General features: G+C 45.5%; 1 protein-coding gene across 8 annotated transcripts; it reads left to right on the forward strand.

The window, feature by feature from the left end:
* Positions 1–5,008: 5,008 nt before the first annotated feature.
* Positions 5,009–26,883, forward strand: ZSCAN25 (zinc finger and SCAN domain containing 25). 8 transcript variants are annotated; one of them, XM_070484301.1, is made up of 7 exons: positions 5,038–5,126; positions 6,212–6,336; positions 7,251–7,667; positions 8,859–9,060; positions 9,661–9,752; positions 11,284–11,410; positions 24,505–26,883. In XM_070484301.1, the coding sequence occupies exons 3-7, from the start codon at positions 7,281–7,283 to the stop codon at positions 24,603–24,605; spliced, it is 909 nt and encodes a 302-aa protein (XP_070340402.1). In that variant the 5' UTR covers positions 5,038–5,126; positions 6,212–6,336; positions 7,251–7,280; the 3' UTR covers positions 24,606–26,883. The 8 variants fall into 8 exon arrangements, with proteins under 8 accessions (XP_070340404.1, XP_070340399.1, XP_070340402.1 ...); XM_070484296.1 differs by lacking the exon at positions 24,505–26,883 and adding an exon at positions 16,216–17,979; XM_044746744.2 differs by lacking the exons at positions 5,038–5,126; positions 24,505–26,883 and adding exons at positions 5,156–5,559; positions 16,216–17,979.

Genomic DNA, 26,883 nt, shown 5'->3' on the forward strand with positions numbered 1-26,883 from the left:
TGGCGGAGAACATAAGTAAGTAAGTGGTAGTACAAGCCTTCTGAACCCAGTTAGGATATAAGGGTCAGAGGAATCCTGGCCAAGTGGGGAACTATATATTGAAGTATCCCTCAGCGTAGCAGTGGAAGGAAGAGCACTCACACTGAGAGTGGGATCATTCCGCTTACCTGATGCCCCTTCCACAGTATCCTCCTGCAAACAGCTGGGCCAGGAAAGTCAAACTCATTCAAGCAGAAGAGTAAAACAGCAATATCAGTACAAAGGTGTTATAAGAAAAAGCAGAAAGAGAAGCAAAAGTCTGGATATGAAGAAAACTCAGCAGAAAATGGTTGCCACAATGTGGAGGAAAATTATAATCCAACATTCCAAGATAAATTTAAAAACTTAATGAAGCAATTGCAGCTAGGAAAAATAAATCCCACAAATCAGAATTATAGGAACTTAGAGAAGAAACATCCTGACCCCAGAAAGTGAGGGCCAGATAACGGGAGGATATAAAATGGGAACTGATCAAATTCAAGAAAGAGCTGGAAAAAGTCAGAAACGAAGACTAAATTACAAGAAGCACCAGAGAGAATAGATACCAGAACAGTAAGAGGTATAAAGGATAAGAATAATAAATGTGCAGACAATGAAATAAAGAAATGAAAAGGATTAGAGGGAGTGAAAGCTATAAAAGACAGGTAAAGGAGTTCCACCATGTATAAAATTGGAGTCCCTGAGGCAGAAAACTGAAATAAAGGAACAGAACAAATATTTAAAACTAAAATTTGAGAAAACTGATTGAAATAAAGTTCCTTTGTATTGAAAAGGAACCTACTGGAAAGGAGTAACATTTACTTGGGAAAATTGATGCAAGATGCTCAACTTCTACCATGGGGCAGTGCTTTGTTTTTTACTGGAATAGACACTCTGGAACAAAGCACTGCCCTGTCATGGAAGGCCTGGAGCCTCTGTACTTTCTTTATGCACAAATACTGGCATACAATGCAAAATTACTAGACATGCAAAAATGTGACTGAAGAGAAAACAACCAATAGCTAAGCAGATGCAATGATGATTCAGATATTGGGGTTAGCAAACACAAACTTTAAAATAACTATTATTAAACCATTGTTAATATGTTAAAGAAATTAGAATAAAAGAAATGCAAAATTTCAAAAACTGGAGAAAACGCTATTGAAATGTCATTTCTCCATTTGAGATCTGCAAAAGTCAAAAGTTGGATGCAACACATTCTGTTGGCTAAGCTGTGGGGAAACAGACACTGTCATATGTTGCAAATAGAACTGCAAAATGATATAATCCATATTGAGGGGAATCTGGCAATGTCTGCAAAACTACAAAAGTGTTAATACTTTAAATCAACATTCTCAGTTTAAGAATTTATCCAACAGATACACCTGCACACATATTTAAAAATGATATAGGTGCAGGGTTATTAATTGCTGCAGCATTTGTAATAATAAATGATTAGGAGCAAGTCAAATGTCCATCAATAGGGGACATATTAAATCAATTGTGTTACATCTACACCAGCTTAAAAGAAAATGAGGGGCCGGCCCAGTGGCGCAGCAGTTAGGTTCGCACGTTCCACTTCAGTGGCCCAGGGTTCGCCAGTTCGGATCCTAGGTGCGGACATGGCACCGCTTGACAAGCCATGCTGTGGTAGGTGTCCCACATATAAAGTAGAGGAAGATGGGTGCGGATGTTAGCTCAGGGCCAGTCTTCCTCAGCAAAAAAGGGAGGATTGGTGGCAGATGTTAGCTCAGGGCTAATCTTCCTCCAAAAAAGACAAAAGAGAAAATGAGACAGATATCTATGTACTGATATGGAATATTTTTGAAGACATATCACATGATAAAAAACAAGGTATCAGTGTACTTCCTTTTGTGTAAGAAAGGGGGAGAAGACAGGAGAAAATATATGAATATTAGTATCTGCAAATAAATACTTGAAAACTATACAATAAACTAATAAATCTTTAGAGATGGGGGTAGATTAGGGAATGGGGTGGTGGAGTGGGCAAAGGCAGGAGCAATAATTCTGTGTGTAACTTTTTATATGATATTGATTCTTGAATCATGTAAATGTGTTACCTATTCAAAAATTCGTATGAAATAAAACATTCATATTAAAATTAACAGAAACAGAGGAAAAGATAAAAAAAGCCCATTCATAGGAAAAGAAATATAAGTAAGTAGCTTATGAATAATAGTTGACTTTACTCATAATTAAGATATGCAAATAAAAATAGGTCACTATTTATTTCACTTGTCAGATTACAAAGATGAAAAAGTTTGATGAGATCCAGTGTTGATGAGATTGTGGAGAAATGAACATTATCCCCCACTGTTTGCGGGAGTGGAAATTGATGCAGGCTCTTTGTAGGATAATTTGGCAACAGCTGACCAAATTCAAAATGCATGGATAACTTTTAGAGCCAACAATTCCATGTACAGGAATTCATCCTTTAGGTTTATTTGCAAAAGGTGCACAAGGAATTATGTATAACAATGTTCATTCCAGATTTCCGGTAAATCCTAATGTTGGAAACAACCTCAATGTCCACCAATAAGCTTCATAAATCATGGGAAATACATGCAGTGGAATACTGTGCAGCTGGTAAAAAGAATGAGGTAGATCAGTATGTGTAGACATGGAAAGATATTGTTTAGTGTATAAAAACAAAGTGCAGAACAAAGTACAGCATGGTTCTGCTTTGGAAAAAAAAAAAGGATATGCATTTTATGCTTAGTTTGCCTATAGCATTTCTGGAAAAATTCCTGAAACCTGCTTCATGGCCTCATGCTAACCTCTGACTCCTCAGGCCTCCTTGTTGGTTTCCAGCCCTCCTCTCTGCTCAGCTTGGACTCTGTGGTCACTCAATACAACATTCTCCCACTACGGCCCTCATTTCCGTCCCCTTGGCATTCTCTCATAATAATCAATATTGGTTTAACTCAGCTGTTTGTTTTCTGCAGATCTGCCCCTAGATTGCACAAACAACTGTATGGATTGATTCTCTCAGTTGTTTTGTTTTCAGTCTCACTTGAGTATTCAGTGTGGCTTGACAATCTTTCCATACACCCTACAAATTTTTCCTACATCATTCCTCACAATAGATATTCCAGTTTTTGTTTTTTTTAAGATTGGCACCTGAGCTAACAACTGTTGCCAATCTTCTTCTTCTCTTTTTTTTTGCTTTTTCTCCTCAAATCCCCTCAGTACCTAGTTGTATCTTTTTAGTTGTGGGTTCTTCTAGTTGTGCTATGTGGGATGCTGCCTCAACATGACCAGATGAGTGGTGCCATGTCCACGCCCAGGATCCGAACCAGCGAATCCCTGGGGGGCTGAAGCGGAGCACGCAAACTTAACCACTAGGCCATGGGGCCAGCCCCCCAGATATTCCAATCTTAACCCCATTATTTAAGCTCCAAGCCTATCATCATCTCTTGCACTCTCACCAGATAATATCACTGAGAAAAGAGGCCAAGAATGAACTCCTTAAACTTCTCTCTAGAATAACTTTAAAATAATTTACATGAGGGGTGAGCAAACTTACAGCCCTTGTGTCAAATCCAGCCCTGGCTGTGAGCTAAAAATGGTTTTTAACCTTTTAAAGGATTGTAAAAATGAAGAGGAGTATGCGACAGACTATGTGTCGTGCAAAGCCTAGGATGGTTACTATCTGGCCCTTTACAGAGAAAGTTTGCAGAGCTCTGACCTACACCATCACCCATCTTTGATTCTTTTCTTCCCAATTCAGAGGAGCCCCTTTCTCCTGGCCAAGGCTGACCTGGAGACCTGTCATCTGATCCAGTCTCCTTCTGCCTTTTCCAGAATGCCCTCCTCTCTGTGTCTCTCCATGGCAAGCCGAAGACTGGTTTTTGATGTCACTAGATATAGTTCAGTCTTCCAAGACAGATTGTCTGAGCCAGTCAGGCAGTTTCTTGGCCCTGGATGACAAGGTTGTCTCATCCCTCTTGGAGGTGAGTGCATGTGAGTGGATGAGGAGGATATCCGACACTATTTCCAGAAGGGATTGATAATATAATTTGTAATATAAAAGAATGAGACCCTGTGAGCCCAGCTGGATTTTGCCCCGGCATGTGGTATAAGGTATGGACCCAGTGTTCTCTCTTTCCAGATGACCAACAAGTGGTCTACTTTTTCAAAGTCCGTTTTTCGATATGAGATGTGGACTTGGTCATTTACTAAATTATTCCATCTTCTCCCTCATCCTCCAGATGCAATCAGTGTTCAAACCTTGCCTATGTTGCTTCCCAAATAGGTTTCACATCTACACCCTCCTTGCAACCTCCAGTCTCACGGACTGCCTCCGTTCCGTCTGGTCCTTTCTCTCCTGGATTGCATTATTTAGCCCCACAGTCCGTCTTCTCATCTCCCCACCCTCCTCCCCTCTCGCTCAGTCTCTTTCGCAGGTTTGTTTCTCAGTACCGTCTTTTCTAAAATCTATTCCTTCCCGCGGCTTCCCACTGCCTTCGGGTTACCCTCCGAATTACCTAGTTTAGCCTTCTGCTCTAGCGGCTCCGATGGTGTGGGAATGCCGTCATTCCCACCCCTCGCTGGGCACCTCGTGCTCCCTCTGCTGGGGACACTTACCTCACTGGTCCACCCTTCAAATCTGAGCTCAGGTTGCGGCTCCTCCAGGAAGCCTTCCTTGACTACCCCGCCCCTCCCGTCACTACCCGGGGGTCGTGGCCTCTTTTATGTGAATTTATAATCCTCGGTGCTTCCCTCTGTCACCCCCGGCCCCCACACCTCGCATAAAATACCGCAGGCGCGGAATAAACACGTGTTGAACGACTGGACTCCAAAGCTCCGAAGGAGGCACCGTGTCCGGCAGTACGTCTGGAGGGTCCTTCCCACAGAGAGAAAGCGGGTGCAAAGGAAAGGAGGCGCAGAGGGGCCTGAGCCTCCAGGAGACGAGTTAGCCACGGGGACGAGCGACCATCGAGACGATCGACCTCCGAGAGTCCTAGAGAGGAAACGGAAGGGACCCCCCCCCCCCCCCTTCCTTACGCACCTGTCTGACAGTGTCCGCAGCCCACTTCCGGTCCGCCGAGGGCGCGGGCCAGCCCGGCGCGCGTGCGGGGCCGCGGGTGAGAGTCCGGTTGGGGCCGGGCGGGGCGGCGGGGTGGAGGTGGACGCGTGCGGGGGCCGAGCTGTGGTGCCGCTGCGGGCCTCGGCGGCGGCGGGGCTGACGCTGCGGGCGGCGCGTCTCCTCGGAGCTGCCTCCCGCGGCGCCGAGGCCTTGCGGGTCGGGCGCGGGGGTCCGCTCCGCGGTCGCCTCAGGGTGGAGCGAGGCCGATCCCGCGCGGCCAGGGGTGGCTTAACGCGGGGGGCTCCACGAACCCGAGACCTTGAACCGAGGCGGAGCTCTCTGAAAAGTGAAAGCAGTCCTTTTAGAGCGAGGCGTGACACGCTCGTTTAAAGAGCAGTTACGGGACGCCTTCTGTCTGTCAAGTGCCAGGGATAAAAAATGATCGCGGACCTTTCTTGCCGTCGGGGAACCTGGTAGACGGAGACACATTGGTAAATATTTGCGCCGTAGTGCGATCAACGCAGTAGTGGGTGGAGTGAATAAATGCAGTAGCTGGGAAGTCATGAAAGAGAAATCTCAATTGATGCAGCAGAGAAAATGAATAGACTGAAGGTGTAAAATAGGTTTAAGAAAGGTAGATAAATAGACAAACACCCGATAGGATATTAAGCGGAAGCTCGGACGTGCCTCCTGCCGTCTGCTTATTCTCTGCTCCATTTAGAGTGATCGTCCCCCCCTCTAAAAGCCAAGCCCCTTACGCGCTTTGGACTTCCAGGTCGGTCTTCCCATCCTAGGTGCTCCCCCCGCTCCCATGGGATTAAATAGTACTCATCCTTCAGTTTAGTGCAAGCCTCTTCTTTGTCACGGGTACTTGAACCTACATGAACTTTTCTGTCTTTTTGGCTTCCCGTGTTTCTCATCTGTACCACAGGTTTTGGGAGGCTGACCTTGGTCTGCAATCTAACCTCTTACATGTTCAGGTTCTTCACCTGAAAAGTAGGGAGAGTTGTCCTCACCATACAGAGTTGTTCTGTTTATGAGAGTATGTGTTCGCATGCTTTCTAAGTGGTAAAGCCTCCACAAGCTAGAAATCTTCCCATCCATGGTAATAAGGTGTGTATGTTGCCCTGTTGTTTTCTTTAGGATGAGCACACCGTCGCATCCAAGCCACCAGCAAGTCTATTGGTTTTACCTCCAAAATATATGTTAACTTTGCTTCTTTGCCACCACCCTGATCTAAGCCCCTGTCATCTTCTGCTTGGACAGCTGTAAGTGCCACCTCCGTCTTGTCCCCTCTAATCTATTCTCTGTTGACACACCACAGGCAAAATGGCCTTTGTGAAACATGTAGCTGCCCACTACAGTGAGAAATGAGTAAAGCCCATAATTCTCACTGTGGTCCAGGCCCTGGATACTCTGGTTCTGCCTGCCTCTGCCACTCTTCTCGTGCCCGTCACTCACTCTGCTGAAGCTACACTGCACTTTGGCTTGTTCTCTGACCGGCAAGTGATTTCTAGCCTCAAGGCTTTTGCCTGGACTGCGCTTTGAATGACTGGCTCCTTCGCATCCTTCAGGTCTCAGCCCAGGTGTTATCTCTTCAGAAAACCCTTTTTCAAGTTGTTCATCCCCCATTAACAAAGCACCATACTTACTTCCTTTCTATAACTTATCCCCATTTCTAATTTTAATTTATTTGCTTACATTTGTTTTCTTCTGTCCACTGTGTTAGTATATGAGTTTCAAAGGGCGAGATGCCTTGTCTGTCTTCTTCTCTATTCTGTTTCCAGTTTGTGCAGGTCTGGCATATATATGTGTTGAATGTATATTTCCTTTAGTGTTGAAAGAGGGGGTCCTGGTGACTGACGTAGTTATAACCTATCTTATATTATTCTCTGATTGTAGCGTTCTCTCCCTAATGAAATCCTAAGGTGTTTGTGGGTGTAAGCTAAACCCTACACGTTTTCTGTTTACTCTCTGCACATACTGGGTGGTTAGCAAATACTGAGTCACATTCACATGATTTTCAGGATGTATGTTCAGTATTTTGAAAATTCCTCATAGAAGTAATTACCGTGTTCTCTAGCAGAATATTCATTGATGTAGAGACAGAATTGGAATGGACTGACGTTTCCTAGGTGTCTCACTTATGTTGTCATCACTGTCGGTGTGGTCTTCCCAACAGACCCTCCGTCTTCTGGGAGGAAGTGTGAAGATGCTTAAAGAGCATCCAGGGATGGCGGAGGAGCCTCAGCAGCAGATGAGTGTTCCTGTGGTAAAACTGGAGAAGGAGTTGCCGTGGGGCAGGGGAAGGGAGGACCCTAGTCCTGAGACTTTTCGTCTGAGGTTTCGGCAGTTCCGCTACCAGGAGGCAGCTGGTCCCCAGGAAGCCCTCAGGGAACTCCAGGAGCTCTGTCGCCAGTGGCTGAGGCCCGAGCTGCACACCAAGGAGCAGATCCTGGAGCTGCTGGTGCTGGAGCAGTTCCTGACCATCCTGCCCCGGGAGTTCTACGCCTGGATTCGGGAGCACGGCCCGGAGAGTGGCAAGGCCCTGGTGGCCATGGTGGAGGATTTCACGGAGAGAGCATTGGAGGCCAAGGCGGTGGGTGAGAAGGGGGTCCCAGGTCTTGCTTTCTTGGTGCGGGAAGGGGAGATTTAAAGAATGGAAAGGTTTGAGGAAGCAGTGGGAGTGGATGGGGCATAGAATCTCCTTCCTCTGCTCCCAGACTCCGAGGTACTTTTTGGAGGGTAGTGGAGTTTTCGGCAAGAAAAGCCATTCCCAGGGAAGCTGCAGGGCCTGTGGAAGGGCCGTTAGCTTCCTTTTTGGTCATCAGGGCTGAGGCCTGGCCATATTTCCCTCGTGAGCCTCAGGCCCAAAGAAGGCAATTGGGATCGATTTCAAAGTTCCTTATAGACCGATTCTTCTTTGGGCAGAGATGCATATGGGAATGCGAGGAATTCCGCTTGGTGAATGTGCTTACCAAGAGGAGTTGTCTGTGACGGTGTTGTTTCCACGTCTGGGATGTCAGCGCAGATGGCTCGCATAACACTTCTGTGGGGGTGTTCTGGTGACACCAAGTAATTGCACCTCAGATGCTTCCTTGGGACTCTGGCCACGTCTCTGTCACTGTCTGGTAGTACAGTCACCTGATTGTAGGCTGGGAAAGAAGAGAGCAGGACTGAATGTTACTGTTTTGCTTGGAATTAACCATCTTTAGTTTCTCCTCCTTTTCCCACTGCAGTTACTCCTGACTTCCTGTGTAATCCTAAGAATGTTGTTTTTTTTTTTTTGAAGTAGACAGGATGGGCTTGTTTTTGTGAGTGTGTCTCAGAGTGACTTGTCCTCATTTTCCTTGCTATTTTTGGAGCAACTTTTTCTCACTAGCTAATTCATTGCAGAGTCTAGGCTTTGTAGTTTTTGCTTTCAACGTCTGTAAATGGGGACTTTTTTTCCCCTAGTGGTGAGCATGTTGGGCTAAAGTTCTCAACACAGCAATATTTAGGCTTTCTGTGATGTTATTCTTGGTGGAATTTGATCAGTAACGAGGCAGGCAGAAGGGACCTTTGCAAAATGGCATGGACACAGAAAAGTCGTGCAGAGCCTGATAAGAGGAGTTTATTTCTTTCCACCTTCTCGCTGATGTCCTGGGGAAGTGCTGAGCTGGCTCGTGCTTCGTCTCCCCTGCAGCTCGAATGATTCTTTCCTTGGCTCTCTTTTTAGGTTTTAATTTGACTCCCTTCATACTAGCCTCACCCAGGCCTTATTCTAATAGGTGTTGGGAACTGTTCTTAGGTTCCGTGCCATGTGCAAGGAGAGCAAGAGGAGACAGCACTCTGCAGAGGCCCTTGGGAACCAGGTGTCCAGCTGGGGCCAGTGGAGGTCAAGCCTGAGTGGGGAATGCCCCATGGGGAGGGAGTTCAAGGTCTCAACCAAGGCACCGAGGAGCAGCTCAGTCAGGACCCTGGAGATGGAACACGGGCCTTCCAGGAGCAGGGTAAGATGCAGACACTAAGGAGGTGAGAGCACAGAAGACAGTGCGTTGTGCCCTCCCCTCCCGTCTTCCTTTTCAAACCCAGCAATTGATAAACTAAGTTACCTGCGAGGTGTAATTCTGGGTTTTGATGGCTACTTCCTTGACTTCAGTAGTTAACAGATGAAGTGAAATTGTTTTCTATACCCTGACTCTCCGATTTCTGCAGGGGATATCTGAGGTCATGCTCGCATATCATTTCTTCTCTTCTTTCCCTCACACACCTTCTAGAAACCACCAGGAAATATGCAGCTGACATGTAGGAATATTTTTTAAGTGGGCAGACAAACCGTATCCTTAAAAGTTATATATGACTTTTTTGTTATTGACTCTCAAAGGGGGTTGTTCCCAGAGTGTGACCAGGGAGCGTGAATAGCCTTCAAGGGACAGAGAATGTTGGGTTGGGACCATCTTCCCAGCTGAGGGTAGGGGACACTGAAACCCCTGTCTGTCTAGAGTCTCCTTACGGTTCCTGGGGTTCTGTGTGTCAGGCAGTGGACATCTTTGAACACGCTAACTGCAAGACAGCACTAATCCTTCTCATGCTTCTTTTCCCCTGCTCAGCTTTGCCAATTCTTCAGGCTGGTCCTGGCCTCCCCCCAGTGAACACCAGAGAGCAAGAGATGGCAGCTGGGTTCCTTACAGCTGGATCCCAGGTGAGCTGTGCCCCTGCCCTTCTGGGGACCATGACGTTGCTCTGAATGAGGTTCACCTTCCCCAGATTTCTCTGCACAACAGAATGCCATCCACAAAGTTGAATTATTCTCATGTTCTTGTTCACATGGACATGACAACTTCATTTTCTCCATTTTTCCATCCTCAGTTGTTAATTTGAGTTGTTATGCCTGGATGTTAGGTCCAGTTCACTTGTTTGTATTGCTCTTTGCCCTTTTTTTTTTTTTTTTTGAGGAAGATTAGCCCTGAGCTAACATCTGCCGTCAATCCTCCTCTTTTTGCTGAGGATGCTTGGCCCTGAGCTAACATCCGTGCCCATCTTCCTCTACTTTATATGGGGGATGCCTGCACAGCATGGCTTGATACACAGTGTGTAGGTCTGCATCCGGGATGTGAAGTGGCAAACCCAGGGCCGCTGCAGTGGAACGTGCGAACTTAACCACTGTGCCACCAGGCCAGCCTCGTGACTTTTTTTTTTGGTTGACCTAGTATTACTCTGTTAATTGTGAGGAGGAAGACGTTATTGACAGAAACCCCACAGGTGTGATCTAGGCCATGGTTTTTGGCCAGGACATCAGTAACCCTTTGTGGACAGCTTTTGTGGGGATACTTCTGCTCTGCTCTTCCTCTGGACCCCTTCCTCCCCTCATGTCAGCAGGAATGTAGCTGACTCATGGGGGCTCCAGGGGCACTGAGCAGAGTGGTCTCCCTGGCCCCTGCTCTGACTCTACCAGGAGTTCTGGCCTTGTTTGCGCTTGTTGATCTGACACGAATGGGGATAATGAGAGCACAGATTGGGCACTCTTGCCGCGTGCATGGGATGCTGGGCATTACCAGGGAGGTGGAGGTGGGGGATTTCCAGCGTGACACCTTTCTGAAGGGGACAATGAGTCTTAAAGTGAAGAGTTCCTTGTAGAAGGAAAAAAGAAGCAAGTCAAGTCTGATCTAGCTAAAGCAGTATTGAGCAAGGTCTGGTGCCTGTGCAATTTCCTGTCCTGTTTTCCAAGGACGTGGTTTGAGGAGGTGAAGAATGACAGCAGTGTATTTTAATTTGTCAGACCCTCCCCTTCTGCCATCATGGTTCTTTGTCATGGTGTCATGAATGGAGATGCATTTATTTTACCAAGGCCTTGTTCTCAAGACAGAACTTGCCCAAATGTTTACTTAACTCTTAGGGAAATCAGTTCCAGATGAGGGGTAAATAGCAGCTCCCAGGCTCACAGGGTCACTTAAGCTAGAAGATTGAGTGGAGGAGATCACAGTGTGGAAATTGGATGCTTGGTTGTTAGGGCACAAGCTAAGCTGCTGCAGCAAAGACAAAAATACAGTGGCTCAAACAGTTCCTTACTTCTCAGTCGTTCAACTGTCGAGGGGTACCCGTCTTGGGACCCAGCTCCTTCCAGTCTTCTTGCTCTGTTCTTCCCTAGTGTGTCCCCTGTGGTCTCTCCTGCATTTAGACTGCTCCTACTTTGGGATTATTTGTTTATCCATAGCAATTTCCTGTTGTTTCAGGGGTTGGGCCCATTTAAGGATATGGCCCTGGCCTTCCCCGAGGAGGAGTGGAGGCACATGACCCCAGCCCAGATAGACTGTTTTGGGGAATATGTGGAACCGCAGGACTGCAGGGTCTCACCTCCAGGTAAGACTGTTTCCATCCCACTGGTAAGAAACTGAGGGGTTTTGAAAGCTGAGTCGGGATTCTTCCCCTGCCTCGGATTTCAGAACCTGGTGCTACTGACAAAGGAAGGAGATTTCATGGCTGACGGTTAGACAGCTCCAGGGAAGGAGCATGGACCAGCAGTGTAAGGATCTGGCTGGGTGCTTTCCTGTGTCAGGAGAGGAGTGGCCAAGTCGGGGAGAAAACACCAGGTAGTTATTCTGGCCATGACGAGACAGGTTGGTCATTAGTTCCCTGAACATCTACTCTGTGTCTGTGATTGAAGGGCATCAAGGGCTTGAGAACAAGAGAAGCATCAGAAAAAGGGTCCTCTGATCTCCTTCATTCGGCGAGTACTCCTTCCTGTGAGCAGGCCCCACGTTAGTAGCTTTGTGTTGGGGTGGGACTAGCATGTGTGAGACCTTCGGAGCACGCAGTGTGTGTGTAGAGGAGGGCACGAGGACACACAGTAGGACTCTAGAAACGGGAGAGGTCAGGGTGGGCCTGTGTCACAGAGCAAGCAGAGCCTTTTTTGGGCCCATCTCAAGTGGTGGCTGGGTTTTACCTGGGGTTGGCAGCAGTGAGGACATGGTCATCGTACACGAAAGGAGCTCATAGGAGGAGCAAGAACAGCAAGAGAAAAGAGGAGGAAAGAAGAGTGAGCGACAGGAAGTGCAGGGTGAGGGCCCCGTGGGGAGAGCTGCAGGGGCGCTGCAGGGGTTGGGCACTGGTAGAGTGAAGAGCAGTGTGGAAATCTGTGGGTTGAAAGGAGGGAACGGTGGGGAGAGGAACAGACACGTGGCTGGTGCTGGCCCGCTCTTTCATTCCCTCTATTTGTCTTCCTTTTATAACTTCTTTGTAAGTTCGTTGCTGACTCCTCCTCTGTACTGACCCCACCTGGTCTTCTCTTACCTCAGGATGTTGAGGGTTGAGTGAGAGTATCATTGTACCTCCTTCAGGACATGAGACAAGGCATCCTGGCTCCGCCACTTGCTAACTGTGACCTTGGGCATCGCATGTGACCTTTTCAGGTCTCAGTTTCCTCAGTCCTGAAACAGGGATATTCATAGAACACTGTCTCCTGGCGTTGTGAAGATTAAATGAGACGATAAATCTAAACATTTGGTAAACAAGGTAGTGTTAGATACTTTTATTAGTCATATAAATATTATTAAGTGATTATTCTACAAGTCAGTCAGCATTCATTTAGTCACCCAAAAAATATTTATTTGGCACTTACCTTGTGGCCATCACTTTACTAATCACTCTGAGGAGTTAAAATTAAAGGCGCTTGCCTCTGCAGTGCTGCTGAAGAGCCCAAGGGCATGTAATAGTGGTCATTACAGAGTGGCGCAGGGGCAGTAGTGGAAGGGGCTTAGGAGACCTGGGCCCAGTACAACGGTGTCACACCATGACAAGGAGATGTAAGATTTCTGTAATGGTAAAGGATGTGGAAACCCTCAGAGACAACCGCACAGCACAGCAGCTTGTGCAACGTGCCCATGTCCCACCTGGAGGTACCAGCATCCCAGCGCCTTAGTCTCCTTCAGGGATGTGTCTCTGCCAGCACTGCTACTGTGTGGGGGAAGGATTCTCCCTTCCCGTTCCCAGAGGGTTTTTACACCCTCCTGGCCATTTTTGATTGTTCTGGAGGCTCTGGCGGTATGTTTGTCCTCTTATTCACTCACTGTTGCAGACAACCCCAGCACTTCCCTAAGTGTTTGTGCTGAGGCTCGCTGAGGTGAAGGTCCGTTCCCAAGTGCACCGTCCATTAGCCATCTCAACCTTCAGGTCTTCCTGAGATTCAGTCCTATGTAATGTCAGCTCTTGTGTTGACAGCTGTGTAGGAATGGGCCTGAGAACATAAACTCCATAACATGTAATACCTAGCTCATATTCACATTTCCCCAGGGTCCAGTTAAGGTTCATGCATTGCGTTTAATTTTCATTTTACTATTCATAACATCTCAAAACTGGAAATTGTCCAAATGAATGTCAAATTAATAAATAGATTGTAATGTTTTCTTACAATGTAGTACTATTCACCAATGAAAAAGAATGTAGTGTAACTGTAGCTACACACCACGATATAGGTGCACCTCACAAGCATAATATTGAGCAAAAGAAGCCAGAAACACTGAGTGACTAAGTTACATAAAGTTCAGGAACGGGCAACAATACTTTATGGTAATAAAGTCTGGATAGCATGCTACCCTGGGGTGGGATATAGTCACCGGCTGGGATGGGAGAAGGATTTCTGGGTGGTGGTAATGTTGTTTCTTGAGCTGATGCTGTTCACATGGTTGTGTTCATTATGAAAATTCTTTGACCTCTACATTTATGTTTATGTTACATTACATTTACGTTATACTTGTACTTTGTGAAAAGTTCATAATACAGAAGAATACATCCTAGCTGATAGCTTGTCTGTCATATTTTATCAAATCAGGAGGCATGTGATATCTGTTTTCTTTTTATCTTTTTTTTTGGTGAGGAAGACTGTTGCTGAGCTAACATCTGTGCAAATCTTCCTCTATTTTGTATGTGGGATGCTGCACAGCATGGCTTCTTGAGCACTGTGTAGGTCCATGCCTGGGGTCTGGGCCTGTGAACCCTGAGCTGCCAAAGCAGAGTGCACGAACTTAACCACTACACCACCAGGCTGGCCCATTCTTTTTATCTTTACTCTTTTCCCCCTTTAACCACCACTTGCCATTTCCTGTTTTTTTTCCTCCCTTGGCTTCTTTGCTCCCTTTTCTCTCCCCTTCCTCATGTTCTGCTATAAACAGTTATTCTATTAATTTAGAGAGAGTATAAAAGGGATCATAGGAAGGACTTCTAGAAGGATCAAGTTGGGACATTTCAGTCATAATAAATATGCTCATGTAGAGGCAGTCTGGTACCCAAAACGTCAGTGACAGACTGGGTTTATTCATTCATCCAGTAGTCATTAAGCATCTTCCCTGAGTCAGTCCTGGGCCAGGCTCCTAGGAGACCCAGATTAATAAAGCCTGGTTAGGTGGAGGGAGCAGCCTGAGCAGGGGCAGCCAGGGAAGCAAGTATATTGGGAATGTAGAGAATTGCGTGTGGTTCACCATTGGTGGAACAGGTTTGTAATCACTGGGGAAAACAGAACATTGTGATGAGTATGAAGTAGCATTTACAACGATATCACATAAAAATAAATGTAGCATTAAGTGCTAATTGAGTACAAATGTGCTGAAGGACCCAGGGTAAGGGAATAATCAGGGCCTGTTTCTTAGAGGGAATCATGGAGTTAGATCTCAAAGGAAACAAAAGTGTGAAGTGATGCGGGGTCGGTGAGCCAAGGAGTCGAAAGAAAGATTTCTTTAGACTCTTAAGATCTGGCAGTAGTGCTCTTTTATTTAGAGAATAGTATAGAATAGCATGGGGACAGGACCCATGGGCAGTCAGAGCTTCTGCTGCCGCCGCTTCTGCTGCCCCCGCTGGCATGGGGACAGAGCCCATGGGCAGGCATAGTCGCTGCTGCTGCCCCCGCTGGCATGGGGACAGAGCCCATGGGCAGGCAGAGCTGCTGCTGCTGCCCCCGCTGGCATGGGGACAGGACCCATGGGCAGGCAGAGCTGGTGCGTGGGGACAGGACCCACGGGCAGTCAGAGCTCCTGCTGCTGCCCCGAGTTGAGGGTTAGGGCTAAATTTAAGGCATAGGTATATGATTCATCTCTTTACAAGACAAAGGAAAGAACATGAAAAAAAGTTAAAATGGTATCACTGCAGGTGGGGTCTGGTCATTGGGTGATCCCATGACTTTTAGACAAGAATCAAATCGGATTAAGTAAAGGTCAGAAGCCACCACCCTAAATCAGTTACATGAGATTGCCAGACAGCAACCAACTTAAGTTCTTGCCTCTGGCATTGATTAAGAGCTTCCAGAGATAAGACCATCCCCCCTTCTTCCTGGCACAGAGAGGGAGGCATCTTCACAGATAGAGGTTTCCCTTAGAAATGTAAATGTTTCCCAACAAAGGGGCAAACAAATTCCACTCCTTGGAGCCTGAATCTCATCTGTAGTTTTAAAACTAACCAGCCTAAAAATCCTCATCATGAAGTAGTAGAAAAGTAAGGGCATTACAGTTTGGCAGACTGTTCTGTAAAAAGGCGTGGAGATTGTCTTAGTCTTCGGGCTGCTGTAACAAAGTATCGTAGACTGGGTGGCTTACACAACAGACATTTATTTCTCACAGTTCTGGAGGCTGAGAAGTTCAAGATCAAGTTGCTGGCAGATTCATTTTCTGGTGAGGAAATCAAATTCATTTTCTGGCTTGCAAATGGCAACCTTCTTGTCATGTCTTCACCTGGCAGAGACAGAGAGAGATCTTGTGTCTCTTGCTCTTTTTATAAGGGCATTAATCCCATCACGAGGGATCATGCTCACATGACCTCTTTGTGTGGTACAGAGGGTGAGCTGTGGTTTCTCCCCTTGTTACAAGGACGCTAATCCCATCATGGGGGCTCCACCCTCATAATTTCACCTAATTAATTCCCAAAGGCCCCACCTCCTAATAGCATCACAGTGGGACTTAGAGCTTCAGCCTATGAATTTGGGAAGGGACGCAAACAGTCCATAACAGATGGAAGGAAGGAATGTCTGGTTTTTTGAGTCAAAAAAAGTAAAATTTATTGAGGTTGTTGGTCAAAGGGAAAAAGAAGGAATTGTTAATGGGGTACCCTTAGAAGCCAAGTTCTAACATAAATTTCCTTTAATAGCTGCTACAGAATCAGTCTGTATCTCCTTTGTCCTGTAGGCATTGGGAGCAAGGAAAAGGAGGTGAAAACCCAGCAGGCAGACCTCAAGGGGGCGCTTGCTCGGGTGACGTCAGAGAGGTTTGGGGAAGCCTCTCTCCAGAGCCCTGAGCTTGGAAGAACGTGTGAGCAGGAGCCCGCTAGCTCTGTGGGAAACGTGTCAGGGCCGCCGCCTCCCCAGCATGGCGTCATACCCCTGCCTGATGACCTCAAGACCCACAGCTCCTTCTGGAAGCCTTTTCAGTGCCCCGAGTGTGGAAAAGGCTTCAGTCGGAGCTCAAATCTTGTCAGACACCAGCGGACCCATGAAGAAGAGAAGTCCTATGGCTGCGTCGAGTGTGGGAAAGGGTTCACTCTGAGAGAGTACCTCATGAAGCACCAGAGAACCCACCTGGGAAAGAGACCGTATGTGTGCAGCGAGTGCTGGAAGACCTTCAGTCAGAGGCACCACCTGGAGGTCCACCAGAGGAGTCACACAGGGGAGAAGCCCTATAAGTGTGGTGACTGCTGGAAAAGCTTCAGCCGGAGACAGCACCTTCAGGTGCATCGGAGAACTCACACTGGGGAAAAGCCCTACACTTGCGAGTGTGGCAAGAGCTTCAGCAGGAATGCTAACCTGGCTGTGCACCGGCGAGCCCACACCGGGGAGAAGCCGTATGGGTGCCAGGTGTGCGGGAAACGGTTCAGTAAAGGGGAGCGGCTGGTCAGACACCAGAGGATCCACACTGGGGAGAAGCCCTACCACTGCCCTGCCTGTGGGAGGAGCTTCAACCAGAGGTCCATCCTCAATCGGCACCAGAAAACTCAGCATCGCCAGGAGGCCCCGGTGCAGTAAGGGCGCCCTGTGGAACTGCTCCTTTTTTGCTAATGGAAGGTGTGGAGAAGGCAGGACCTTCCAGGACCCCAAGGTGGAGGAAGACCTCATTGGAGGATGCATTCATCTTTATTCACTGAGGGACTTTGGGGGGTTGTTGAGGAGTGATGGGGTGCAGAAAGGCCTTTTGACCTGTTTTCTTTCCACTCATTCTCCAACAGGAAAAGGGCAAGGCCTGGTGTATTCTGAGTTTCCAGAGAGCACAGCTCCTCACGTCTCTTATCCAAGTGGTGCTAACAGCTTTTCTTACCATCTTTTGGGGAGACAGTATCCTGAGTTTCAGCTCAGGCTGAGGTTTTTCTCCTTCAGTGGGATGTTCATATCCACCTCTTGAGCACGTCTGGTAATCAAGGCCAAGTTTGGTCCCATGTTGGCAGCTTGAACCTCGTTTTCCTGAGGGCTGTATCCTGCCTGCAAGATCGTTAGCTCAGACTCTGTCTGCCTTCCTCCCCCTACTCTTTTGCGTTTAACAAATATTTATTGAACACCTACTGTACGCCTGGTCTGGGAATACAGTGGTGAACGAGACAGACGAGACCTGGTTCTCCCAGAACCTGTGCTGTGGAACTGGAAGCACATGAAACCCTTAAGAACTGAGAGTCACTCTAAGTTATGTCTGTGGTGAGTGCCATGTGAGGGCGTATCCTCGAGCTCGCTTGTTCTGCCCTGCCTGCTTGAGTGCTGGATCTTCCCTCCCCAGTTCGGATCGCTCAGGCAGCCTTGTTTACTTTACTTTATTTGTAGCCCCCTTGTCTCTGTAACATTCTACGCTCATCTGTAAAGTTTCCCTATCCCATTATTCCTTGTACTATAACAACTGTCCCCACATCTATTAGGAAATTAATATTTTGCTATTGATCACTGAATAAATGTGAGAGTATTTTAAAAAACATTCAGTTCTGTATAAAGGTTTAATTAAATGAGTCTGAAAGATGAACTGGTATTAATACCCTACACTTGATGGCACTTTACAGTATATAAAGTGCTTTTCTCTGTATTCTCGCTTGATTCATCCCACAAATCTTCACTGAGGCCCAATAATGTGCCAGGAACTCTTCTAGGTGCTCAAGATACGTCAGTGTATAAACTGGGACAATCCCTGACCTTGTGGAGCTTACATTTTAGCGAAGGTATCTGAGCTTGAGACTCCCCCCAGGTGGCGCGCGGGGATGCTCCTGTGAACCCTCTGGACCTGGGACCCGAGCCTGTGCCTTGGTCCTGTCAGCTTCTTGCTCTGAAATGCATTTGCCACCTATTGTTGCTGAATGATCTCTGTCCTCAGCACATCTAGGTCCTTATCATTTGAGAGGTGCTTGGGATCCGGAATGCCAGCTGGAGATGATGAGATGGTGGCAGCCTGTTTTGCATGAGTGCCAATTTAGGAAAAATAAAGATGTCTGTAGGCATTAAAAAAAATGTTTATTTAAAAATAAGAAGATGCAGTATTTGTAGCTGTGTTTCAGCTTTCCTGTGTTATTTTTGACATCACTCAAGGGTTTCCTCTCAAATTCTGGAAACTGCATAACCAGCGTGGACTGCACTGCAGTGTGGTAATGCTGTGTCTGAACGCTGGCTGCTGATGAAGTTAGTCTCTTGACAGTGTACGAGAAGTTGCTTTGTCTTTTGAGAGTGCACTGTAATTGCAGGATGTGATTTGTCTCGTGGTGCCTCAATATTCTTTTACTGGAATGTTTTTTTCCATTGTAACTAAGATAAATGGTGGTGATGTTAACACAGAGTTGCACGCTCAGTCCACTTTGAAACACATTATTTTATCACTCATTTCTTGGCAGAGAGCCCTGGTGTTTAACACTAATTTAGCAGATGACCTCCTGGCCTCTCAGCTCTCCCCACGGGGCTTCACTACCCAGTTTGTCTCTGAGATGCTTAGCTGCTGCTACTGCCCAGCAACGTCGAGGGCCAGATGCAAAATCAGCTCTTTTCTTCCCATTTCCCAGACAAGCAAGGCTTACAGCCACCTGGCAGCCAAACCCAATGGTAGGCTTTGGCTAAGCCTCTGGCTTCTAGTCTGTAGGCCACAGGGTCTGACCTGGCCTGAGCTTGGCCTTCTCTAGGAGGTCCGTGTTACAAAGCTAGGGGGGAGCATGGGGCCACCATGGGCTGGGAGTTGCTCACCAGAGCTCTTTCTGTTTACCTGGGTAAATTGTAGATGCTCTTTGGTCATAGGCTTAGCCAACAGGCCTCTGGGTTTTCAGCCAGTTGGAATCTCTTGCTAGAAGCTTCCGTAGGAGCTGGGTAGGAGTCTTTCCCTCTTGGGCTCCCCTGTGTGCTTTGAGACCAAAGCTTACGGATGATGCCTCCAAAAAGCCTCAAAAGACAATTTTTCCCATGGTATTATAGTAACTTTATTTTTGATATCTATTCAAATGTCAAATATTGTTTTCTGTATTTTTCTAGTTAGAAATTTTTTATGATAGACAACTTCAGACATGTATAAATGAATCCTCATATATTTTCCATTCAGCTTTAACCATTATAAACTCATAGCCAATCTTGTTTCATCTCTATCTCCGCCTCCTTCCCATCTCCCTCTCTGACCGAAGAATTTTGAAACAAGTTCCAAATGTTGCTGTTTATACATATTTCAGTGTGTACCTCTAAAGCGTAAGGACTCTAAAAAAATAACCACAATACTATTATACCTAAAAAAATTAACAGTTCCTTCCCAATTAATGTGTTTAAGAAAATCACATAATTTAGTAAAAGCTTAAGATGCAAGATCCACAAATTGCAATTTGTTGCTTTGTTTTCTAAGTCTAATAATCTATAGTTCCTATCCTTTTTTTCCCTTTAAATTCATTCATTGCTACACCTGGATTATTTATCCTGTAGAGTTTGTTACATTCTGCATTTTGTTGTTTGCAAACCCATGGCATTATTTAATATAGTTCTCTCCCCTCCATATCAACTAAAAACCTATAGGTCTAGAGGTGTAACCAGATTCATATTTCACATTTTGTCAAGAACACATCATAGATGGTGGCATGTCTGGTTGTTTCTCGTTACGTGATGTTAGGAGCCTACATCCATTTATTGCATTAATTCTATAAATGATTCTTCATTGATTACCTGGAATGCTTTTGTAACAAATTTCCCCTTGTTAACCATTAAGTTACTCTTAGATACAGTTTGGAGAGGGAAGGAAATGCTGGATTCTTCCTTTACTGTATTTCCCTGTTTTCACGACGATGATCTGGTTGCTTTGCTTCCTTTAAAAGTGATCATTTTTTTAATCAAAATGCATTGATGTGTTTAAACCAGTGCACTGCAGTTGTTATTATTATTGATGCTCAAATCATTTCACCTCTGGCTAGTGGGAACTTCTTCAGCTTGGCTCCTGATTCCTTTTGACACAACCCTAATCATCTTCGATAGTTTCTTTCCTTTCAGGGATGACAAGATCTTACAAGCTCATCTGGTACAAGCTCATCTTTTACATTTCGTGCCACTTTTGAGAGTGAAGGGAAGTGCTATTAGTTATGTCAGGACAGTGGTGTAAACTGGGACTCCAGGGCAAACAGGGACATTTGGTCACCTATATGCAGCCCTCATTGTGTGTAATTGGGTGTCATGCTGTGTGCTTTCAGGGCCTGGCTGCCTGTTGCACATGCCTGTGCCGTGCTGCTGTGATGTTGAGGAAGGGTGCCACTCCCAGGGGTATGACCTTTGTAAGAGAAACTCCTTTTTATCCTCTGTGTGGTGATAGACCCAGGTAACTGTCTGCCCAAGGTCTGTCCTGAGGAGCTATTGCCTTAAAAAATTGCTTCTCAAAATATATGCCATACATGTTATCTGCAGGCTGATTAACTGTGCTTAAATACTTTCAGTATCTCCTTTATCCCAGCCTAGAGGCATTTAGAACATTTTTTTTTTTTTAAGTAAGCTGGTTTCAAGTTCCGTCTGTCTCCATCCTGCAACACAAGTTGACTTTATCCACTTCTAAGACAGGAGAGTGACTGGCAGAACATGTTTCCCTAGAACTTGCTCGTTTCTCAACCTTGGCACTAGTGACATTTTGTGCTAGATCATTCTTCGTTTGGGAGGCTGTCCTGGCTGTTTTGTGCATTATGCACTGTAGGAAGTTTAGCAGCATCCCTGGCCTCAACCTACTAGAGGCCAGTAGCATCTCCCAATTGTGATGACTAAAGATGTTTCCAGACATTGCCAAATGTCCCCTGGGGGGCCACATTGAGCCTAGCTGAGAGCCTCTGCTCTTAGCATTCAGGATAATAGCTGAAGTGAATTAGATGACTTAGCTATTGAAAGAAAGCAGTGGGATTCCAAGGACTGGAGCTAGTTCCTGCTAACCTTAAAGCCCTGGCTACATTCTAGAAAACAGGTGTTTTACTAGACATTACTTGGGTTGAATGTAGTATTGCCGAGCAGAGCCAGCAGCTCTTGAAGTACAATCTGGGGATAGGGTCCTGGAAATCTATAACAAGCAACTCAGGTGGTTCCTATGCAGGCGGCCTGGCTCGTGGCTTTGGGTTCCTTTCAGGCAGGCACCTGCCACGAAGCCTCTCCATCACAGTGAGCTTTTGCTTGTGCGTAAGGGGCGCCACTTAAGCTCAGTGCTGCCAGTTTCAACCTTTTTCCCTCCATAGGAAGGTCTTCAAAGGCACACAGTAGACAGTAAATATTTGAATGAATGAAAGCCCTTAATTTTTACCTTTTTTGGTAGCTAGAATCCTCTCGTGAGGGTGTCTTAGGAGGAAAGAACTAGAGCAAGTTGCCCCTGTGGCTCTTCCGATCTGGCAGTCATCTCTAGCTGTTGTGCCACCAGTTACGGTTACATCGAATTCACTTAGAAATTCTACAGGCCAAAGAAATTCATTTGGGCTTCCTAAAATTTTGTATTCCTGTCTTGCCTCTTTTTCTTTATGATGTCAGTGAAAGACATGATTCTAGATATGTGTCCAACCCATCCCCAGGATTGACACATTTTGATAAAAATTTCAGTAAAAATCTTTTATGACATGGGGATGGTAGACAATATTCTTCCATGTGTTTGCCACTGGGAATTCCAACTGCTTGGAGAGTGAGGATGGAGAGGGTTGGGTAATGCAGGTGTTGTGCCTTGAGAAGCAGAGGGACTTTGGAGAAGCAATTTGGTTTTCTGGAAGAGCAAATGGTTCCTGTAAAAGGGCTGCCGTTGCTGCCACATGAGCTAGTCACGGCTCCATCTAAGTGGCCAGAGACAGGAAATGCAGCAAACCCAAGAACCTGCTTCATGTGTTTCCCCTTCTAGTTAGAATACATAGCCTCTTGAGAAGGAGTAGATTAGCTTTTAAATAGAGACTGAGAAAAGAGGTGGTAGAAGTCTGTCTTCGCTGCCTTTTTTTTTTTTTTTTTTAAGATTGGCACCTGGGCTAACAATTGTTGCCAATCTTCTTTTTTTTTTTTTAAGGATTGCGTCTTTGCCTTCTTGACTCCCACCTCCAGGAGCCATTTCAGTATTATTCTATCTCCATGTCTGTGAAAAATGTTAAGTGAATCCGGGTAAAGGATATATGGATATTTTGCCCTATTCTTATTGCAACTTTTCTGTAAGCTTGAAATTATTTTCATGTAAAAATTTAAAATGTAAAAAAAGAGAAGAATCAACAGGATTTACTAGTTATTATTGTGGGAGGAAAAGTGTTCCAAGCCCTTGTCAGGTGATAATTGCCCTGAGGTGGGAGTGGGAGAGCGATGCAGCGTGTAACTAAGGAGATGTACCGATTTAGTCACACGTTGTCTTGCACAAGAACTGCAGGTTCATTCCCATCCTGTTTTCACTGTTTGCACGGTTGCCAAAGCTCGTTTACATGTTGACTGAGAGGACTGGTGCTGGCAGCTTCCTTCCTTTCTGGAAAGTCCCATTTTCAGTGGCTCTCTTCTTCCTTCGTCTTGGTTTTGTGTTGGTGTCCTCACAGAATACTTTCAACTCGCCAGCTGACCATTTGCTTAAGGCTTTGTGGGCTTTATAGCTGCCTTCAGTTATGTTACATGTCCTGTCCCAAATTAGAGACCATCCTTCTAAAAACTGCTGGTCTTAGGCCATTGCTTCAGTGAGCATCTTTGGTAATTAATTTATGTTCTGCTTAATGCACATACGCAGATATCTGTGTTGGCATTCAATCTCACAGTGTTTTGGAATTATTTATTTCACAATTTGTAATTGGTGCTCAAGACAGACCTCTACAACGGCAAAACTGATGATCAAATAAATGAAATCTGGAGCTGGTTTGGCAGCAATGAGTTAAAAAAGTCTAATTTTAGGATTATTGGATATGAAATAACAGTTATTCGGTGTCGGGGACTGGTCTTTAGATGGCAGGTCAGGCTTGAAAGCCCAGTTTTATTTTCTGTAAATTCAGCTGATGTGCTGGGAATTAGGCACCCAGAAAGCCTTAGCTCAACACCCCTAGTGTGTTTGAGAGTTTAGGTACCACCCAGTGACCGTGGGTGCACATCTGGGAGCTCCCCCAACACCAGGCCCTAAGGAACCTCACAGGAGCTCAGCTCCAGCCCACATCCAATATCTTCGGGTACTGTTAGATGAGCAGGAGCGGTTACACCCAGAGACCCACAACATTCCGGTGTTCTCACCGTTCCCTAGCTTCTCTGCCCTCCCCCACTCCACAGGTGCCCCAGATACCTCTCTGGGAAATCGCACCTGGCTCTGATCACACCTCTGCGTTGAAGTACTTTATATTTCAGGAAACTCAGGGGAGCAGTAGGGCAGGTAACTAGATGGCAAGGGGTTTGACTCTAGAGGATCATTTCTTCATAGAATAATGGCACCTGATTCAAAAGACATACTCCAGCTCCATTGCCTTAGAACTTTCCCTTGCTTTCCATGATACTGCAGAGGACATTGCTGCCTCTGGGTGACACTCAACACTCAGTAAAACCAGCTCAATCAGCATGCTGATTTGTATTTACAGCTTTGCTGGTGGTGGAGTCTGCAAGTCCCTCAGTCAAACTTAGTGCTCACAATGAAAATTATCCTTAGGATATTCCAGATCGAGGTTTTGTCCTTCTTGCTGTTAGATTACTTAAAGAGGGAGACCATTAGGTTGAGCTGGTTCTGATACCTTGGTAGCCTATGTAAGCAAACCAAAACGTAAGCTTGTAAATGCCTCAAGGTTAAGAAATTGAAACTTAGGGACAGCCCACCACAAACAGCCAACTAGGCTTTCTCATGAGGCATCCTTAAGCTGCAGCCAGATAATTCCCTTGCTTTGCCTCCGTGTCTTCTCTATAAAGGTCTTGCCCCTACCTCCTGTGGGTGGAGCACCACTTCTGGTTTTTTCCGGTTTGATGCTGCCTGAGTGGAATCAGTTTTTGCTTAAATAAACTCTTAAAATTTTTAATATGCTTCATTATATCTTGTAACAATGCTTTTCAACAGAGATTCTCAGAGTGTTACCTGAAGACCGCTTACGTCAAAATCACCTGGGGAACTTGTTGAGCATGTATTTAGGGATGGAGCAGTTTTCCACCGCGACTTAGGAATCTGCATTTTACCCAACTCCTCAGCTGATAGTAATGCACCTAAATTTCGAGGACGATTGCTCTACCTTGTGGAACACTGTGAACACAACCTGAAGTCGTCCCCACGAGCCCAAAGCAGATCGGAGATGGCTGTGGAGATAAGCAGCCAGGAAAGATCTTCCTAGCAAAGCGCTGTTTTACTGCTTTCAGCTGGGAGCCGTTGTAACACACGAATCTCTTCAACGATACAGGATAGTTACATCCTCATCTCTCACTAGAAAAAGACTTCGAGTTTTTCGTTTGGTAGAAATCCATTCACTGCTGTCTCAGCACTCAGCACAATGGCCAGCTTATTAAAGGTGCTTAATAAATATTTCTTCAATGAATCCGTGCCCTTTGTAGTGGTTAGCTGAGGTCTCCTTCTCTGCCTGGTGCCCCCTCCCTAATTTTCTTGGTTGTCATTGCTCTACTCCACTTTCACGTTCTCGTAGTTGGGGAGGCAGGTGAAGTTCTTTCCTTGGGGCATCCCAAGAGTGCAGCTCTGTGGAAAATGCATGAATTCTGATAGACATGAGGTGGTGCTTATCCATGACTAAGTGCTGGGCTGGGCATGGAGAGCACAGCAAAGCAGGTGTGATGGAGCTGGGAGAGGCGAGTGTGGCAGAGGATTCAACAGAAACTCTTTTAACAGAACGATATCTGTAAATTGTTCTGAAATCTGTGTCAGTAAGACTTAGCTTTAACAATATCCTTTTAAGCAAACTGATAGCTCTTTGTTTTGCCTAACTGTAGAGGAGAACTCAGAAGGGGTTGAGGGCATCGATGGGGAGACCACTGAAATAATACAGGAGAGTCTGGGAAAGAGCACAGCCTCCATGACTGACTGAGAATCAGTCCCAATGCAGAGGCTGGGCTCAAGAAGACTAGACTGGATTCTAGATGATTTGGAATCTCTATTCAATAAAAATATCTTCAGTTTTGCTTTCTTTTGAATGAGGTGTTGTTTTCTCTTATTTTATCTTGGCTTCTTAGTAAAATGTCTTAAGATGTAATTGTTTTGTGCTTGACTAAAGTAAAGGAATGTCTTGATTTGTTGAAGGAAAAGGAAGATAAGGGGGAGGACACTTGGGAGGGGAAGAGTGAGTGCAGGGCCATTTGGGGATTCCACTGTCACTTTGTGTTGGGAGAGGTCATCGCAAAGGGCATGTATGCTTTATTATGCATAGATGGCAAAGATAATTTTCCTTTCTCCCTCCACTTATCTTTTCTTAGTTTTAATATCTATTTCCCAGCTACCCTCCTACCCAAAATGTTCCATTGTCCCACGTAACCTACTTTGTTTACATGGAGCTTACTCTAGGAGTCATCTAAGGGGAGAGCCATTTCTCTGCTACAACTTTGCTGGACCATTTCATGGTCAGGATCACTCAGTTCATCTGGGAAACACTGACACTGGGTCTTACCATTGGATCCTTACTCAGTATGGATTATATTCTTGCATTTCCTTTTCCTTTCCTAATTTAGTGAGTGTAGCAGCAAAATAGATAAAAGGAATTAGTATAATCCTAAAATAGAGATAGATAGCAAAGACGTGCAACTTTCCACTGAAGACCTTTAATAGAGATTTCAATCAGTTTCTTATCTCTTAGTTTGGATGTGGAGAAATTGGAACCCTTGTGTACCATTGATGGGCATGTAAAATGGTACAGCTACTATGGAAAACAGTCTGGTGGTTCCCCCAAAATTAAAAATATAATTACCATATGACCCAGCAATTCCACTTCTAGGTATATATCCAAAAGAATTGAAAGGAACTAAAAGACATAGTTGTACACCTATGTTCATAGCAGCTTTATTCACAATAGTCAAAAGGTAGAAGCAACCCAAGTGTCCATCAATGGATGAATGGATAAAGAAAATGTGGTCCATCCATACAATGGAGTATTATTCAACCTTGAAAAGGAAGGAAATTTTGATGCATGCTACCATGTGGATGAACCTTGAAGACATTGTATTAAGTGAAATAAAAGGATTAGTGCTGTATGACTTCATTTATATGGCATACAGAGGGTAGTCATATGCATAGAGACAGGAAGTGGAATGGTGATTGCCAGAGGCTGGGAGCAGAGGGAATGGGGGAGTTCTTTAATGGGTACAAAGTTTCAGTTTTGCCAAGTGAAGAGTTCTATGGAGGGATGATGGTGATGATTGCACAACAACTTGAATGTACTTCATATCACTGAACTGTACACTTTGAATGGTTAAGATGGTAAATTTATGTTAAGTGTATTTTACC

Source organism: Equus asinus, chromosome 14, assembly GCF_041296235.1.
Source record: "Equus asinus isolate D_3611 breed Donkey chromosome 14, EquAss-T2T_v2, whole genome shotgun sequence".
Taxonomy (NCBI): Eukaryota; Metazoa; Chordata; class Mammalia; order Perissodactyla; family Equidae; genus Equus; species Equus asinus.

What these genes read in the sequence shown, in the direction of transcription:
- ZSCAN25 (XM_070484298.1), top strand. Translation starts at nt 7,281, where the DNA reads ATGCTTAAAGAGCATCCAGGGATGGCGGAGGAGCCTCAGCAGCAGATG. An exon ending in TCCTTACAGCTGGATCCCAG is followed by an intron (nt 9,753 to 11,283) that starts GTGAGCTGTGCC and finishes CTGTTGTTTCAG; the next exon opens with GGGTTGGGCCCATTTAAGGA. An exon ending in CTGCAGGGTCTCACCTCCAG is followed by an intron (nt 11,411 to 16,215) that starts GTAAGACTGTTT and finishes TTTGTCCTGTAG; the next exon opens with GCATTGGGAGCAAGGAAAAG.